At 38.1% G+C, this 20,423-nt stretch overlaps 1 protein-coding gene across 1 annotated transcript in view; it reads left to right on the forward strand.

Annotated features, from left to right (window-relative positions):
• The window catches only part of unc79 (UNC-79 domain-containing protein), a 1,277,183-nt gene that overhangs the window by 932,290 nt on the left and 324,470 nt on the right, over positions 1-20,423 (forward strand). The window contains exons 44-45 of the mRNA XM_090395893.1: positions 488-730; positions 19,194-19,304. Coding sequence (XP_090252019.1) covers positions 488-730; positions 19,194-19,304 — 354 coding nt within the window. The remainder of the gene's footprint in view (positions 1-487; positions 731-19,193; positions 19,305-20,423) is intronic.

Raw genomic sequence — 20,423 nt, forward strand, 5'->3', positions numbered from 1 at the left:
TATAAAAAGGGGTTTTTAAGATTAACACACAAGAAATTTTTTCAACAATACATGGGGAGTAAGGGGAAACAAGTGGTCACACTTGGAAGTTGTCTAAGAGTGTGTGTGTGGGGGGGGGGGGGGGACTAGGTTCTTTACTTGGAAAGTGGTGAATGAGTGGAATTGATTATCAGAAGTGGTTGTGAATGCTTCAACAGTCGATAAGATGTATGATAGGTATTGTGTTACGATAGTGTGGATTTCCTGCAATGAGTCTTCTGACTCCATGGAGTACCTGAATTATAATATTAATTGCAAAATGTATAACCTTGCACTAAGCAAAATTGATCTGACATTCATTATCATTTGGAAATGTTAAGACATTTGGTCTTTTTTTTTTTTTTAATCAACAAAGATTTTTTTCTTGTTTCTCATTTTTAAGTGAAATCAATAATAATATATGATTTTCAGAGTTATTTAGCAAAATTGTTATAACGTTATTTTCTAGAATTTAAATGACAGAAAGCATCTTCATTATGACATTGTCTTCCATGTTCTGGATAATGTTGTCATGTATTTAGAATGCCTACCACTTGAAAGTAGCCTTCCTCCATGGTGTCTGTTTCTTCAACAGTTAGAATTATTTTTGAGAAAATTCCTTCTGGCTTTACCTAGTGGCCCATGCAACTTGACATGTATGATTAAAATCATGCTAGCATCTCTTAAGATGCCTGTGATCAACAGTTCCAAGGTGAGAAACCATATTTTTAAGAAAATTTAGCAACATTATTTAATAAATTTATTTCAGCAATGTATATTTCCTCTTGTTTAATTCCTCCTCTTCTCTAATTTTTAGGGACTATATCACACAATTTACAGACAAAAATTACTAGTGGTGGGAAATCAGTGGGTTCTGTTTAATTTGTAGATTAGATGGTAGCAACAGAGAGTAGTAGAGTGCTCTCCCTCAATGAGTCTTTGACTCCTTAGAGGTGTCACATAATAATAATAATAACAACAACAGCGACAATATTTACCAGACTTCTGAAAGTGAAAAATTCAGAGCCAAACATTTTTATTCAGCATTTTAACTGATGGTGTATACACATAAGATATTTGTTATCATTGTATATGTTCTTGTGGCCAAGTGAAGTGAAGAGCATCTACACTTTGCAATCAACAAGCATTGATCCCACATATATGCTTGTGAAATACAGTGAAATCAGCTGTATTTCACTGTATTAAAATATAAAATATTTATTAAAAAATTATTAATATATAAAAAAAAACACTTGCAAATAAAGAAAAAAAAATTACTATTAGCAGGTTGTAAATGGCATGGGTGTAGATAATGTGTGGTTTAGAGTGCTCTCTCCCATGATAAGTCCTTGGATTTCTTGGTAATTATTTTTACTGCTTGATGCTTGAGGCCACCACTTTTTTTTTTATTAAAGGCTTCTTGAAATACAAATTCTTCCCCCCCCCCCTCTTCAGGAGAGGGTCCCAGTTTAGCTAATCTCAACCTACCTGCAGTACTAAAATGTATCATAGATTTCAACTTCATTTTATTTTCAATGTGAATTCCCCTCTTACAAATGGTTGCAAATTGTAATCCTATAGTACATTAGTACTTGGGTGGGCTAAGGGTTCAAGTTATCTTGATTGTTTAACTGTTGTGTTACGATGATAGTGGCCATCATTTTATTTGGCTCAAGTTAGTATTATCTTGACATTTGAAAGGTACTCAAACTGTTTTTGATGCTGAGTACTCTGAATGTCAGTAAGGCCTTTATGACCAGATGGGATATCACTATATGTTTTAAAGAATATGCTAAGGAACTAATAGCTCCATTGACATGGAGTCAGTGGATAAGGTAGTGTCAAAGTATTGGCCAGTTTATATTTTTCTTTTGTTGACAAGGTTATGGAGATATTAGTGAGAGATCGCGTTCAGCATTGGACAAATGAGGGTAATGTTGTCTGTGCGGTTCAGCATGGATTTGTTAAGGAGTGCTCTTATTTCAGCAATCCAACTGCCTTTTAAAATAAAGTTATAACAGCTATTAATGAGGGAAATGCATATACTACAATCTTTTTTTTTTATTTTACAAAGGTACTTGGCAAGGTACCACATGATAAGCTGATATTTAAGTTGTATCATATGGATTTACATATCAGTTAGTGAATTAGATTGGAGATTGGCTGACTGATAGATATGAGAGAGTTGTATATGGGGGGGGGCAGTAGGAAGAAGATCACAAGTGGAGTTACACATTGCTCGATACTGGCATATTCTGTATTTAACCTTTATGTCAGTGACATATCAGGACTGTGCAATGTTATTTATGAGGATAGATTGAGGGCATGCAGACTGTAGAGTTTGGTGGATAGAAGATGAAGAGGTGATATGATTGAGACATTTAAACTATTGAGGTAGTTACAGGAATGATGCTCGGGTGATCTTTCATATGGTAGAACATGAGGAAGAAGTAAATTATAAGAGGGCCATCCCTGAAGTTGTGAATTGAAATAGTGAGTTAGAGGGTCAGAAATTCCTTTTTTGAATGGAGGGCAGTTGGACTGGGGAATGCATTGACTGGTGTGGTGGTGAAAGCATAAACACTGAAAAAGATTTAAAAAATAGTATGAAATTTTGTGTTGTGTAAAATTGTGCAAAATTCCCACAGTGAGTCTTGTAACTCCATGGAGGTCCAGAATAATAATGATAATGGTGATAATGACATTCAAAGTATGAGTTTCCCAGAGTTAAACTTGTGTAAATGTATCGGCTTGTAAATTTTGAATTGTTAATATCATCCTGTTCAGTTTCATTACAATTATTGTGGTACAATATAGTACCTGATTCTGAAGAATTTTTCCTTTCTAGAATTTATGTAGTAATTTATAATGTGCATTTTTAAAATATAAAACATGGACTATGGGATGCATTGCCTGATTGAGTGGTTTATTTATTTCGTGTGCGAACTACAGAAAATGTAAGAGCATGCATATAAATGATTAAAAGCATACATTTAAAGAAATAGGCATTAAAAGAATAAGGATTAAAAACGTACATTAAAAGACAAAAATGCCACTTGCATGAAATATTAAGCAAAAACATAAAATGTCAAATTTCACTCATCCAGTGACTAATATACTTTAAAGCTGTTTCATTACATTGCATTAAATCTTCTTGGGTACATATATTGTTGATGTCTATTAAGCAGCATTGCAGAAGATGATCCATGGTTTGTGTTTCACCACATGAGCAGCTGTCATTGTCTGTATAGCCCATTCCAGAACGAAGTCTATTCAGTGTCTTCCATCTTTTCCAGTCAAGATGTAAGGCAGAAGGAAGAGATTCGTTTAAGTTCAGAGCCTCTGGAGATTGTTCTTGCCACATTGTTGATTTTATATAATCAACCAACGGTTCCACCGAGTGAATAAAACTTTTCCTTGATCTTAGCCTCTTATGTACTGCAACATGTCCATATAAAGGATACCGTTCATCATTTAGTTGTTGTTTCCATTCATATCTACTCTGTGTAGTCCTTCTGATGTGAGGTGGTGCAATACCAGATAGTGAGTATAGGTGGTCAATTTTTGTAGGCTTAAGGCAGCCGGTAATGTGCCGACATCTTTCATTAAGAACTTTATCAATAATTTTTTTTTTTTTCTTCCCCATTTTTCTACGTTTTTGAGTGCTAAATTGTTTCTCTGAATACGAGTGTACTTCAGTGGTTGTTTTTTGGAAGTTAGTTGCTGTCGCGATATAATATATTTTGGTACCGTTGGAATCGAACGTGTAACGGTGGAAGACAAAACAAAGCTAAGTTACTGTATTTAGTTATATTTCATTTTATTTAATTATATTTAGTACTTAAATGTTCTGATGTTTGTACTTTTTTTTCCTCTTATTTATTAATTGAATAATTATTAAAGATTACGCTACTCGGCAGTAAGGAATGATGGTGGATTCAGCAGCAGTCGCAAGTGGCGTAACGCCAAGTCCTCCGCCATTTAAGAAATCAATTATTAGCAATATCATAAGGGACTTTGTGGCATGCAGTACTTGCGGCATGTATACGTCTCGGGAATTACATATGTGGCTTGTTAAAGAGAGTGAAGAGCGTATATGCGCAAAATGCATGAAGTTGGAGGAAATAAGTACATTAGTTAGATCGATATCCGACTTTGTTGCTCCAGGAACGGGGAATGAATGTAGGAAGACAAGTAGTATGATAGGAGAGAATGAGAAAATAATAGTTGATAGTGTGAAAGGTGTGAGTGACTGTGGAAGTTTAGGAGATGGTTTTGTTTGGGAGAGTGAATTTAGATTAAGAGTGACTGACCTACAGAGGGAGATAGATGAGTTGAAAGAGGAGGTGGAATGTCTTGTGAATGAGAGCAGAAGTATGAAAGATAAGATTAGGAGAATGGAAGAGATAAATGCAAGGCGAATCAGAGTAGGAGAGAGAGAGAATTTAGGGAGTATGAGTGAGAGGTATGGGGGTGCTAGAAGAGGAGAGAATGGAAACGGTAGGAGAGATGGAATGAGAGAGAGGTATGGGAATGCTAGAAGACGAGCGGATGGAAACAGTAGTAGGAGAGACAGAATGAGAGAGGGATATGGAAGTGCTAGAAGTGGAGAAAATGGAAACAGTAGGAGAGAGGGAATGAGAGAGATGTATGGAAGTGCTAGAAGAGGAGAGAATGGAAACAGTAGAAGAGAGAGGTATGGGAATGAAAGAAGAGGAGAGAATGGAAACAATAGGAGCGAGGGAATGGTAAGAGGTATAATGTATGGCTACTCAATAATCCGTGGTGTTCAAGATAGGATGCGTGAGGAGTATTTGCCAGGAGGAACAATAGAAAGGGTGGCTATGGCAATTAAGAGAGGTGAAAGGGTGGATGAGATGATTGTGATGGTAGGAACGAATGACTTGAGTGGTAATGTAAGTCGGGCAGCGAGATATATGAGATTTTTGCTTGAGACTGTACGGAAGAAGACAGAGAGAAGAAAAATAGTGTGCGTTTTGCCTAGGTATGATAATGATGAGATGAGCAGAAGAGCGGTGATATTGAATGGCATAATAGCGAGAATGTGTGACAAGAGAGGACTGGTATATGTGGATGCTTGGAGTGCGTTTGAGGAAAGAGAGGAATTGTATGCGAGAGACTGTTTACATTTGAATGAGGAAGGACGTAGGCATCTGGAGAGATTGCTGTTCTGAACGAGTCAGTGTGTCCCAGGGAGGATGATAGCAGGGGTGGCCTCTTGTGGGAATGGATACTTGACTTGGGAGAAGGGAGACAATGTCAGGTAACACTGAGCCCAGTGGAGTCTAGAAGGGATAATGCTGGGTATAGAAACAATGGCATTTATATGCTGTATACTAATGCCAGGAGTATCCGGAATAAGGGAGAGGAATTGGTGGCGCAGATAGCATCAGCCTGGCCAAAAATTATTGTGATCACTCAGACGTGGTTGACAGAAGGAGATATAACAACAGGAATAGAAGTCGCTGGGTATAGCATTTTTCGTCAGGATAGGAGGGGAAAGCGTGGTGGTGGGGTGCTGCTTATGATAAGTGATGACCTATGTCCTCTAAGAGTGGAGAATTTGGAAGGAAGTGAGACAAACGATTTTGAGAGCGTATGGTGTGAGGTAGAGGTAGGCAAGACAGGATATTTAGTGGGGTGTTGCTACAGACCGAGGAGCACAAAGGATGGGGACCAGGAGATGTTTAGACAGCTAAGTTTGGCAAGTGCAAGAAGAATGATTGTTATGGGAGATTTTAACTTTAGTAGTATAAATTGGAGAGAGGAAGATGCATGTAGCAATAGGGGAATGGAATTTCTAGAATTCTTGAGGGACAAATGTCTTAGGCAACATGTAACAGAGGGAACAAGAGGTTCAAGAGTTTTGGATTTGGTTATAGCATCAGAAGAGTTGATAATAACTGAGTTGACGTCTCTCCCACCAGTTGGAGAGAGTGACCATATGGTGTTGACTTGGAAAATGAATAGACATGCAGGAGTATCAAAGAGACGGGAACTTATGTGGAATTATAAGGCAGGTGATTATAATAGTCTTAGACGTCAACTTCGGGAAGTTTCATGGAGGGAGGAATTGGAAGGCCGGGATATCACCAGTGCGTGGGAAATTGTGAAAGAATATTTGTTATCAGCAATGGTAAGTTGTATACCATGAGTGAAGAAGAGGACGCAATTTGGAGTAAAGTGGATGACAAACAATATTAAACAGGAATTGCATGCGAAAAAGAGGCTATGGAAGAGATATAAGGAGACAGGTGAAGAGATGCATGAGGAATATAAGACACAGGCCAGAAGAGTGACTAGTGTGATAAGGAAAGCGAAACTGGAATATGAGAGGAGATTGGCCCTAAGATCCAAAGAAAATCCTAGAGAATTTTTTAGCTATGTGGCCAGTAGGAGGAGAAATGACTGTGGAAGAATGATATTGTGGGATAAAAATGGGAATAGAGTGACTGATGCAGAGGACATAGTGGAATTGTTCAATGAACACTTTATTGGAGTATTTCATCCTAGAGGAGTCAGTTTTAATGTTAGAGGGATAGGACTGGTACGAGGTCTGGAGGTACAGGAGGAGAGTGTGTTTCAGATACTGAGTACTCTGGATGTCAATAAAGCTGTGGGACTGGATGGTATTTCACCACGAGTTTTGAGAGAATGTGCTAGGGAATTGACAGTACCTTTAACGTGGCTTTTCAATGAAAGTCTGGCTTTGGCAAAGGTGCCCAGGGAATGGAAGGAAGGTAAGATAGTGCCATTGCATAAGGGTGGTAACAGACTGGAAGTGTCTAATTATAGGCCGGTCTGTGTGTCATCAGTAGTAAAGATCTTGGAGAAAGTAGTGAGGGACCGTGTACAGCATTGGGCAGATGAGGGTAATGTTATCTGTGAGAATCAACATGGATTTGTGAAAGGATGCTCTTGTTTTAGCAATATGCTACCCTTTTATAATAAAGTTACAAGAACATTAGATGAGGGAAAGGCATATACTGCAATTTTCTTAGACTTGGCGAAGGCATTTGACAGGGTGCCACATGATAAGCTGATATTAGTTGCAGCACATGGGTCTGGATGTCAGATTGGTCAACTGGATTCAGGATTGGCTGTCTGATAGGTATCAGAGAGTTGTGTATGGTGGAGCAGTTTCCAGGAGGCAGAGGGTTACAAGTGGGGTCCCACAGGGCTCAGTACTAGGACCTATATTGTTTAACCTTTATATCAATGACATAGCCAGTGGATTGCAGAGGGATATTCAGTTGTTTGCGGATGATGCGAAGCTGGGAAGGATTATTAGTAATAGTGCAGATGTGGTAGCCCTGCAAGAGGATTTAAATAAGCTAGATAGATGTGCAAATGAATGGGGGTGTCAGTTTAATGCAGCAAAATGTAAGGTCTTGAGGTTTGGGAAACATCGATGGGATGCTGCATACTTTATGGGAGGAGTTATACTGGAGGAAGTAGGGGAGACAAGAGATCTGGGGTTGATGATTGATAGAAACCTGAAGTTTAGGGGACATATTGCAAAGGTGGTGAAGGTAACACAGAGGATTGCTGCTATTATGAGAAGGACACTGACCTGCAGAGATAAGAGGGCTATCATTCCGTTGTATAAGTCTCTGATCAGACCACACTTGGACTATTGTTCTCAGATTTGGTCCCCAGGATTTGAAGGGGATAAATTAACTGTGGAAAGGATACAAAGATGGTTTTAGGACTGCATAATTTTGGTTATGAGGATCGGCTGAGGGAATGTGGACTGCAGAGTTTGGTGGATAGAAGAAGGAGAGGTGATATGATTGAGACTTTTAAACTGTTGAGAGGTGGTTACAGGGTTGACACTGGGGAGTTCTTTCGCTTGGTTGATCAGCGGGAAGGAGTGATGATAAGAGGCCATCCCTGGAAGTTACGAAAGGAAACTGTGAGCAAGAGGGTAAGGAGTGGCTTCTTTGTGTGGAGGGTGGTTGAGCCGTGGAATGCATTGCCTTATGGAGTGTTGGGAGTGAGAATGGTCAGTGAGTTTAAAGAGTGGTATGATAGACTTTGTGTTTCTCACGGGAGGGACCTCCCCTCGATGAGTCTTGACAGACTTTATGTCTTAGGAAGGACCTCCCTCGAGAGTCTTTTGACTCCTTGGAGGCCTGAATAATAATAATAATAATAATAATTTTGACATGTAATGATCTTTCCTAAGCATGACTAGCCTACTCGGCTATCGAAAAGCAGAGTGCCAGTGCAGAGGTGCGCAGTACTTGTGAATTTGCACCCTACTGAGATGATGTTAATCGGAGCAGAATATTATTACGTGTTTGAGTTTTAGCTGCTGTCTTTTCTATGTGTCACTTATAATTTAGAGGCCTATCTAGTGTAACACCTAGGTAAATTGGATTTCGGTAATTGACCAGTTATTGAGTGGTAAAAGGGAAGAAGAGTTTAAGGAATGGTATGATAGATTTTGTGTTTTCTAGGATATGTCCCTATGATGAATCTTGTATGTTGAATATTCTTCATTCTGCAATAGGCCCAAAGACAACTAGATTCACTTTAAATTTAAGCCATCATTTTAGTAAGTGATTCCTAGCTTCATTCGCTGAAACTTCTTCAAGGAATATATGTTTGTATTCCCATTCATTATATGATGGCGTAGCAACTGACTATATGAAATATGTCAAAAAAACTGATTTTTCTCGCCAATAGTTGGCACTGTCACCATAGTGTTATATATATTAAATAAATTTAATTACTAGAAACTAAGCGATACCAAAATAGAAAAAATTATTTATGATTTGAGTGTAGAACTAGTTTCATCTTCTTAGAAAACTTCATCAGGTTCATAACATGAAAACAGAAGTCTAAAAATATAAAATTACAAAATTACAAGAGAAACAGCAGCTATAAATTAACTTGCAAATGTATTGATGACATTTAAAGGCAATCTGATTGTAATAGTGTTGTTTGACACATTTGCAAAGGCATGATCTTGTGAATGCCAAAGCTAAATAGCTTAAGAGTGATAATCAGATAGGTTATAGTTAAGGTTAGTATTAAGATGGACTGGATTGAGGACAGTTTCTTTTGATTGTACAGTTCTTCTCTCTAGTTCATCATAACTTCTAAAAATGTTTTTTGATTTTTTCAGATCACTGGATGAATGACAGAGTCTTCATCGTTAGGATAAGCAAAATTAATAACGTGATTAGATAGTGCATTGGCTCTCTAGTTCTACTATACGTAATGTCTTTCACATGTTCTTCCCATATGCAACTCAATGGATTTCTCCATATGACCAAAATAGGACACACTGCAGTTACACCAAAGATGATAAATTCCTGGATTAGGTTGTCATATTTCAGTTCAGGTGTACTGAGTAAGGGACAGAGTTTGGAAGAAGTTAAAAAAAAAAAAGTGTGAATTTTAAATTTTTTGAGAATTTTAGCTTAATTTTGTGAAATGGAGCTGATATATGGTAGAGATATACTGATAAGACCACTTCCCTGCTTATTGGAGGCCTGAAGTGGCTAGAAAAGTTCCATGTGTGGCCTCTAAGAGAGCAGGGTTTCCAGACTATCCAAAAAAAAAAAAAAATTACAAAAAAAAAAAAAATATATATATATATATATATGTATGTATATATATATATATATACAGGGTGTTCGGGATAAATTTGACATATTTATAATTAATTATATTTTTCCGTAAGTTACATGTATTAACACACACTTCTCTTCATTTAAAAGTTTGGACCCTTCTTCATTCATATACAAGATGTCAGAAAGGATGGATAGCTGGAACCCACCTGAATCATGGAAGAGAATAACTTGTATCATGATGATTCGTGCCCGCCATCAAAATAAGGATATTACGACTGCTGCCCAATGCTCCCTGAATACAGTAAAAACAATCAGGCATGAACTAGAGACTTGCAATGGTGACTACGAGGATGTAGCAAGAAGAAAGATCCCTAGCAGACGATCTGATTGCGTTCGTACAGCAGAATTCCTCGCAAATCTGCAGGAACAGGTGTTGAAGAACCCTGGCATTGGAATTCGGGCTTTGTTCGTGGAGTTGCTAACTGTAGTCAAGCCCTGGATAACAAGGGTAGCCAATGGTAGGCCGTATGTATGGCAGCAGGATTCGGCCCCTTGCCACACCTCTGGGAAAAGTCAAAAATGGTTGTCTGAAAATTTCTACGACTTCACCAGTCCAAATGTTTGGCCTCCAAACTCCCCAGACCTTAACCCCATGGATTATTTTGTATGGGGCGCAGTTGAAAAAGACACCAATCGCACTTCCAGTAATACAAAAGCCCAGTTAATGGATAAAATTAAAACAGTTTTTGCGGCCCTTCCCAGGGAGACTGTAGCATCAGCTTGTTTGAGGTTCCGAAGCAGAATTGAAGCTGTGATCGATGCTAATGGTGGTTATTTTGAGTAAATCTTGTTGATAGTATTGTAATTAACTCTGCCTGTAATGTTTTTTTGTCAATTCATTAAATTTAATAGATACAAAGAAGATTTTCTTTTTCCTTACGAAACTGTCAAATTTATCCCAAACACCCTGTATATATATATATACAGGGTGTTCGGGATAAATTTGACATATTTATAATTAATTATATTTTTCGGTAAGTTACATGTATTAACACACACTTCTCTTCATTTAAAAGTTTGGACCCTTCTTCATTCATATACAAGATGTCAGAAAGGATGGATAGCTGGAACCCACCTGAATCATGGAAGAGAATAACTTGTATCATGATGATTCGTGCCCGCCATCAAAATAAGGATATTACGACTGCTGCCCAATGCTCCCTGAATACAGTAAAAACAATCAGGCATGAACTAGAGACTTGCAATGGTGACTACGAGGATGTAGCAAGAAGAAAGATCCCTAGCAGACGATCTGATTGCGTTCGTACAGCAGAATTCCTCGCAAATCTGCAGGAACAGGTGTTGAAGAACCCTGGCATTGGAATTCGGGCTTTGTTCGTGGAGTTGCTAACTGTAGTCAAGCCCTGGATAACAAGGGTAGCCAATGGTAGGCCGTATGTATGGCAGCAGAATTCGGCCACTTGCCACACCTCTGGGAAAAGTCAAAAATGGTTGTCTAAAAATTTCTACGACTTCACCAGTCCAAATGTTTGGCCTCCAAACTCCCCAGACCTTAACCCCATGGATTATTTTGTATGGGGCACAGTTTAAAAAGACACCAATCGCACTTCCAGTAATACAAAAGCCCAGTTAATGGATAAAATTAAAACAGTTTTTGCGGCCCTTCCCAGGGAGACTGTAGCATCAGCTTGTTCGAGGTTCCGAAGCAGAATTGAAGCTGTGATCGATGCTAATGGTGGTTATTTTGAGTAAATCTTGTTGATAGTATTGTAATTAACTCTGCCTGTAATGTTTTTTTGTCAATTCATTAAATTTAATAGATACAAAGAAGATTGTCTTTTTCCTTACGAAACTGTCAAATTTATCCCGAACACCCTGTATATATATATATGTATAATTGATAAAAAATGGAGGGAAAAATTCTTAGTCCACCCACAGTACAGATGTACTATAGGTTTACTAAAAACCTTTCATGGGTGGGAAACACATGAAGAAAAAAAATTAGCTGGAGATTAATTCTCTAGAGTCCTGCTATTTTTTATGTAAGGAACATAACCATGCACTTGGAACATGCCAACATTGGCTCAGAAAGCACCCCATTTCATTTTTTATGTCATACCAAAACCTGGCATTAGTGATAATCCATCACTCAGATCTCATTAAGAATGATGTTCTATGAGTATTAAAGATAGGGATGTCCTCTGCAACCTGCACAATATCTGATGACAAGGGTGATAAAAGAACAGGACTAGAGATTTCCAACAGTTTTGTGCAAGACTAGAACTCATTATTGCTACTAAGTAGGGCCAATAAGTAGTGTTCTTTAGACTTAAAATAACAAAAACTCTAGAGAATTAATACCTAATAGTAAACTTGTTATCCCTGAAATATTTTTCAAGGTTAGCAAACTTACTACAGGTATCAAACTTGTGCTGGTTTCTGAATTTTAATATAACGAGCAAACACATCAATAAATGGCAGTGCATCATTAATCTCACGTTTTCAGTTAATATAGAAGGCTGTGTGTTTCAGATTTCTGTTCAGATTTGCTCATCTGGTTGGCTGAGTGGTTGATATATCAGCTGTCCAGCCATGGCTGTGGATTCAAAGTCCAAATGTGGGCAGATGTTTAGTGAATATCTTTAAGTAGGAGATGAATTTCATCATGAAGTATGAGACCAACCACTCTTCATACTGGAGGCCTTAAGTGACTTGAAAAAGTTCCATGTTTGGTTTGTGCAGTAGGATTTCCAGATTATCTAGATTCCCTAGTATCCAGATTCCTGTCTATTAACTCTTAACCTACCTGTGGTATTGTTACTACGAGGGATTTCCAAAAAGTAAGGTAACACTTTTTTTTCTTGATAACAGTGAAAGGGAATGAGATAAAACACATTGAACAGATAGACTTATTAATAATGTTTAAAAAGATCATCATTGCAGTGTGGCTCTCCTAACCGTAATTCCAGTTGCAAGATGGTGGCTACTATGTAAATGCAGTCCAAAATAGGTGTCTGTGAAGTTATCCATTTTTTACAAGCAAAAAGAGCTTCACCAAGTGACATTCACCATGAACTGGTTGCTGTGTAGGGCATAAAGGTGTGTCAAAGAAGCATTTGTTTTTTGGTACAAAGAATTTAAAGCAGGCCATAGTGACATCAGAAAATTGACAAGGCAGGCAGTCCCTCATGAAGCAAGACAGAAGACAAGCATTAAGATAGTGTTCTTGAAGACCAGCTAGTGAAACTGTGTGAAATTAAACACGTAGTAAACTTGAGTAAGTCCACTGTTTAGGAAATTGTTTATGATGTCATTAGCTTTTGAAAGGTGTGTTCCCGGTGGATACCCGGACAATTATCCGAGGAGTATGAGGCAACATAAATGGGGGATGTGTCTGAAGAATCTGTTGCAATACTGCAAAAAATGTGAGAATTTTGTAGTTTGCCTAGTCACAGGAGATGAAACGTGGGCTCATCACTTTACTCCAGAGAGCAAAGAAGGCCCCATGACCTGGAAACATCCACAATATGCTGTGTGCAAAAAATTCAGAACTGTTCCTTCTGTCTGAAAATTCATGGTTACAGTGTTTTGGGATTGCTAAAGTGTTCTGTTGGTGGACTTCTTGGCAAGGGAGAACAATCAATGCAGAACTTTACTGTGCAACACTGGACAAACTGAAAGCCAACATTTGAAGCAAATGAAGGACTCCTAACAAGTGGCGTGATTTTAGTACGTAAGAACACTAATTCACACATTGTGCACACTTACACCACTCATGTAAGATTGCACTGTAATCATTGGGGGAAACTCTGACACATCTCCCCCCACACACACACACACAGCACAGAGTTAGTACCTTTTGACTTCCATTTGTTCAGTCACTTCAAGATACAGAAAAAAAATGTGTTGCTTTACTTTTCAGAAACCTTTTGTGAATAGACTAACATCCTTTCATGGATGAATTCTCGTTTACAAAGCCCTCTAACACAAATATAAAATATTTTCAGATATCTAAACTATCAATATATCAGACCTACTTTGTAGACTTCGGTGATGCAAAAAGAGAGAAGGTACCTGAAAGATCCTGTAGCATAAAGTTCATAAAGGGTCTTTCATTCTTGTGAATGTAACATCATAGAGAGTTTGAGAGCAGTTGATGAGGATGGAAGACTGCATGTAAGTGAGCAAGAGGTATATGGAGTATCGAGCAAACTAATGCTAATAAGGCTGTGGGACTTCATGATATATCACCATATATTTTGGAGGAATGTACCAGGGAGTTGACATCTGTCTTGACATATTTGTTTAATATGAGTCTTACATTTGGTCAAGTTCCAAAGGAAGGCAAGATTGTACCACTTCATAAGGAAGGTAACAGAACTTGAGTATCAAATTATAGGCCTATCTGTGTGTCAGTTGCTATGGTTAAATTGTTGGAGGGGCTAGGGAGAACTAGGATTCAGAATTGGGTCGACAAAGATGGTATTATCTTTGATGCATTGCATGGATTTGCTAAAGGGAGGTCATGTTTAATAATCTACTTACTTGTTACAATAAGGTGACAGCTTCATTGGATAAAAGAGATGGATACACAGTAGTATACTTAGATTTTGCAAAGGCTTTTGATAGATTACCACATGATAAGTTGATAGTCAAACTAGAAAAGGTGGGATTGGATATTACACTAGTGCATTGCATTGGAGATTGACTATTTGACAGGTATCAGCAAGTTGTGTATAGGGAATTCTTGTAGAAAGGCTTAGACGTTGGTTATACATGCTTATTAAATAACTTAAGGAAATTACAACATACGAAGGATATAAATTAAATTAAACTTTAATATATATTTCCAATATTTCGGCAATGTCACATTGCCATCATCACAGGAACTTAAAATAAAGACATATGCACGCAGGCACTACACACAGTAAATGAGGACGAAGCAGGACGCTATTGTTTCTCCTAAAAGTCCTGATGGTGTCCCCTAGCAGGCTATGTAGGTATTCGTGGCCTTTGGGCTGAAGGTCTTCTGATGTAAGTCTCCCAAATTTTGGGCAGTCTCATGCAACCAAATTTGTTGAGTTTTGGCATGTTTCATAGGGCTGAGGCTGATTCTATGAAAAGCGTTTCAAATTTGAATTTACTATGGTGTATTACCATGGCTTTCTTCCACCGTATTCTGTGGCGTATATACAGAGCATGGTCTGCAAGACCAGAGTGACTGTACTGGTGAAACTGGATGTAGTCCTTGTGTTCTGAAATTCTGATATTCGCTGTCCTGCCTGTTTGGCCATGCAGGACCACAGGAGCTTGCAGACCATGCTCTGGATACACACCACAGAATACAGTGGAAGAATGCCACGGTAATAAACCATAGTAAATTCAAATTTGAAAGGCTATTCATGGAATCAGCCTCAGCCCTACCTCAACAAATTTGGTTGCATGAGACTGCCCCAAATTTGGGAGACTTGCATCAGAAGGCCTTCAGCACAATGGCCAGGAATACCTACATAGTCTGCTAGGGGGCACCATCAGGACTTTTAGGAGAAACAATAGCTTCTTGCTTCATCCTCATTTACTGTGTATAGTGCCTGCGTGCACATGTCTTTATTGTAAGTTCCTGTGAAGATGGCAATGTGACGTTGCCGAAATATTGGAAATATAGATTAAAGCTTAATTTAATTTATATCCTTTATACGTTGTAATTTCCTTAAGTTATTTAATAAATAACCAACATCTAAGCCTTTCTACGAGAATTACTATCATCCACAGACATTCCATCGCACGCAAGGCCCGCCTTTATGATAAAATGAAGCTGAAGCTATCAAGACAACTGAACTGTCTGACCTTCCTAAATTGCTGCCAGGATAATCAGGTAATCCCAAATTGGGTTAAATTCAAGTACCGTTTCTTTTCACAAAAGGCTCTCCGAATTTATATCCGCTCTAGCCAAGCTCTACTACTACAAGAACAAATTGCTGCCACTTGCTTTCTCCTAGCTGATGCAAGCTTAGCTATTTGGGCACTCGAAGAACAGCTTTCCAGCACATTAAACCACGAGTTTTGGTCAATTTTATACAACATCTCGTGCACTTCTGCAGATAAAGAATTTTAAAAAATACGAAGTCGACATATCAAGAAATTTGAGAATTTAAAAAAGAACTCAAACCAAAACTTTCTACCGACACTGTAATCAACCTTTCTTCAGTTAATTTGAAGCCTAAAGCACTCAATGCGCTCTCACATGGCCACAACTTAGCCATTGCTCCCAGAAAATTACCAGCCGAGGATATAATGATCCAAATTGAATGTGGGATCTGCCACCTTCCAAACCACGTCGCTAACAATATTAGACTGGATGTAGCTTGTGTTCTCACCAAAGCAAGACTACCAAAAACCAATATATCCAATAAGGAATATAAATCTCTGCAGGAATTGAAGAAAAACAAAGAGATAGTAAACAGCAAAGCAGATAAAGGTAACGCCACAGTAGTACTTAACCAAACAGATTACACAGGTAAGCTTAATGCTCTGTTATTAGATCAGGCTACTTACCTCCTATTGAATACAATCCCACTAACTCACAATTTAGAAAACTTCACAGGCTTCTTAAGAAAATTACTTCTTGGCCTCTAGAAGTCACTAACAAATTAAAACCGTCTAACTCCATACCCTCCCGTAAATATGAACTCCCAAAAATACATAAAGAAAATGTGCCATTACTTCCCATAGTGGATTGCATAGATTCCTCCACATACAAATTAGCTAAACATTTGGCCAAAGCACTCGCACACTATACTGGCAACACACCATCACACATAAAAAACTCGGCCCACATCAAAGCCAGTGTAGAAAACCTTACACTCCAACATACTGACATAATGGTCAGTTTTGACGTCTCCTCCTTATTCACAAATGTCCCATTCAAGGAAAATTTAGAGCTAATCAAAGCTAAATTTCCTCCCAATATCTCAGCCCTATTTCAGTTCACAATGAACTCAGGCTATTTCGTTTGGCAAGGAAATTTCTACAAAAAAATCGAGGGGGGGGGGACAGCCATGGGTTCACCACTCTCCCCACCCTTGGCCAACTTCTTTATGGAGACTTTTGAAAAGAAAGCCTTAAACTCTGCCCCACAAAAACCAACCATATGGCTTCGCTATGTTGATGATGTGTTCGTTATTTGGCCACATGGTTCCGATGCACTCCTCTCCTTCCTAACACACTTAAACAACCAACACCCCAGAATCAAGTTCACCCTGGAAAAAGAGAAAAACGACTAGTGTGTCTTTCTTAGACACACTAGTCACCCGCCAGCCTGATGGAACCTTGGTTTTCTCAGTTTATAGAAAACCCATCCATACAGGCAGATACATTCACCAACATTCCCCCCCCCCCTCGCAACAGTATGGAGTTAAGACATTACACAACAGGGCTAAACTTATCTGTTCAAATGACAATTCCCTAACCATAGAACTAAACCACATCCTCAACACTTTCTCAACCAATGGCTACCCCCCCCCAAATAAAAAATCCAAAAAATATTGAAACCAGTAAACCACAACCCCCCCCCCTTCCTTCACAACAAGGATTACTCTAAATCAATCACCATTGCCTACATCCACGGTACCTCGGAAAAAATTACCAAAATCCTAAAAAAACATGACGACCTCGTGTTATAGACTATATAGAAAATTGGCATCCCTTATCTGCTCCACTAAAGACCAACCACTTCCCCTAGACCTACCTAGTGTATACCAGGTCCCTTGAAGCTGTAAGCTGTCCTACTTTGGCCAAACAAGCAGGACAGCGAATATCAGAATTTCAGAACACAAGGATTACATCCGGTTTCACCAGTACAGCCACTAGAGCATGGTCTGCAAGACCAGAGTCTGGATACACCACAGAATACGGTGGAAGAAAGCCGCGATAATACACCATAGTAAATTCAAATTTGAAAGGCTCTTCATGGAATCAGCCTCAGCCCTAAGAAACATGCCAAACCTCAACAAATTTGGTTGCATGAGACTGCCCAAAATTTGGGAGACTTACATCAGAAGACCTTCAGCCCAAAGGCCACGAATACCTACATAGCCTGCTAGGGGACACCATCAGGACTTTTAGGAGAAACAATAGCTTCCTGCTTCGTCCTCATTTACTGTGTGTAGTGCCCGCATGCATGTGTCTTTATTTTAAGTTCATGAGAAGATGGCAACGTGATGATGCCGAAATATTGGAAATATAGATTAATTTTAATTTAATTTATATCCTTTGTATGTTATAATTTCCTTAAATTATTTGATAAGCATGTGTATAGGGAAGCAATATCCCAGAAGGTGGAAGTCACTAGTGTATGCCTCTGAGGTCTGTTTTAGGGCCATTGTTGTTTAACCTGTATTAATGATATTGGGGAAGTTTTGGATGGGGATATTCAGTTGTTTGCAGATGATGCAAAGTTGGGACAAACTATAAGGAGTAGAGCATAGTTTTGGCCTTGCAAAGACTTGAATAGATTGAGTGAATGGGCACAGGAGTGGGTATGCCAGTTCAATGTTGCAAAATATAAGACTTTAAAATTTGGGAAACAAAGAAGGGATGTAGAATTTATGCTTGTTTGGGATGTATTGTTGGAGGTGGAGGAAATAAGAGATCTTAGGGTGATGGTGGATAAGGATCTAAAATTTAGAGGGTACATTGCCAAAATCGTGAGGACAACACAATGAATTCTGGGGATGACAGAGGACACTGTTTTGCAGAAGCAATAAGATTCTTGTTCCATTGTATAAGGCTCTAATTAGGTTACACATGTGAACACTGTTCACAAATTTGGTCAACTGGTTTTCAAAAGGACAAAGAGATGTTGGAAAGTGTCCAGAGGCAACTAACTAGGATAGTTTCTGATCTCTGGAATGTTGAATATAAGAAAAGGTTGAGAAAATACAGTTTGCAGAGTCTAATGGATAGGAGGAAAATGTGGTGATATGATAGAGATGTACAAGTTGGTAAGGGGTTGTTATAAGATCTGTGTTGAAGAGGTTCTTCATAAAATGGTAGGAGATTATGGGAGAACAAGAGGTCATCCCTACTTCTCACTCCCTTGTTCACAGAGTGTGAACAAGGGAGTGAGAAGTAGGATTTTGCATGCATAGTTGTGAATGAGTGGAATCCCTTGCCTGAGAGTGTGGTGTCTGCAGAGAATTTGAATGTGTTTAAGGCATGGTGTGATGAGCTGTGTATATGACAAAGGGGCCGCTTAAATGAGTCATTGACTCCATGAGGTCTTGGGATGATGATAATAATAATAATGCCTACTGCCATGTATTGTTTTAAATGTCCTTCATATTTCTGTGTTATGTATTATAATTTCTAATAATAGATCACATAAAATTTGGCTACTGTTTTCCTATATTCTGTAAGTACAAAAATAATAATAATAAAATAACCATGTTACATAATTTTAAATTATTGGATAGACACTCATTACAAATAATTAATATTTTATCAAAAGGAAAATAATATTATATATTTATTTAATTTCTTATTCTTCAGTCCATTTTAGATCCATTTTGTAAAGTCCTGGCATATGTCATCCAGCACTCTCCACTTGATTATCAAAATTTATCTGATTTGTGCCATTATTGTTACCGGAATCTATCTAGGGTAATAACTTTTTGGTATCCTTTATCAATATGCAAATATCAAAAAAAAAAAAAAAAAAGTGATTTCATTTATGTTCTTTTGTATTTAGATTGAATATTCTAAAAAGATTAGATTTATATTTGTGTGTATTCATTTGTACATACAACTGACTTTCTCTATAGCAAATCTTATTCACCTTATAGTGAATTTTTTTTAAATAAAGCATTACACCTATGGAACTTTGTCATAATGAGTGAATTTGCTACAGAGTCAGCTGTGTTTATGTGTATATAAATATATAAAAGGTGTGTGTGTATAAACAGTGGTCAAACTCAACGAAAAATGGTTATGTTACATATGATTGATATATAACTGTCATATGCAATTATTAGAGATTTCCTTATCACAAAACAGAAAATCAGACATTTAGTTAGTATTATTGTTTTGCAATAAAGTTTGATCTTAGAAAGTTCATTTTTATTATTATTATTATCTGAGGCCTCCTATAAGTTAACAGCACATCAAGCAAGGCCAGACATTACCCACATCAGCTCTCACACCTTCTCTTAAACTCATTCACACTAGATGCACTCACTACTTCAAGAGGCAGACTGTTCCACTCAAACAGTTCTATTCACTGCTCTTTGAAAGAAAAAGAAAAACCTAGATCTCACTCCTTTCTTAACCATGCACAAACTTAGCTTCCAAGGATACCCATTTGACCTCTCTCCACCTTCTATATGATGAAAATTTTCATCGCTCAATATCCTCTGACACTCTTTCAAAAGTTTATAGTTCTCTGTCATATGATCTCCACCCCTCTTTCTTATGTTCACCAGTGTCTGCATTATGTCCTTGTAATTTACATTCCATAATCCTGATATAATCTTTGTAACTTGTCTTTACAGCTTTCCACAGCTACTTTATTCACATGGAATTCAGAAGATCCAATCTGTGCATGGTAGTCCAGATGCAGCTTGGTGGATATTCAAGAACTATCCCCCAAGCTGCATTGATCATTTTTCCAACAAACTACTCATTCCATGCTACACCTGCCAGCTGTCTCCAGAACGCTTCATAATCACCAGCCTTGTAGTTCCACATATACCCTTTTCTCACTGAGGTCCTCATGCTGCTGGC

This window comes from Typopeltis vanoorti, chromosome 1, assembly GCF_054136105.1.
Source record: "Typopeltis vanoorti isolate ZY-2024b chromosome 1, IOZ_Tvanoo_1.0, whole genome shotgun sequence".
NCBI lineage: Eukaryota > Metazoa > Arthropoda > Arachnida > Uropygi > Thelyphonidae > Typopeltis > Typopeltis vanoorti.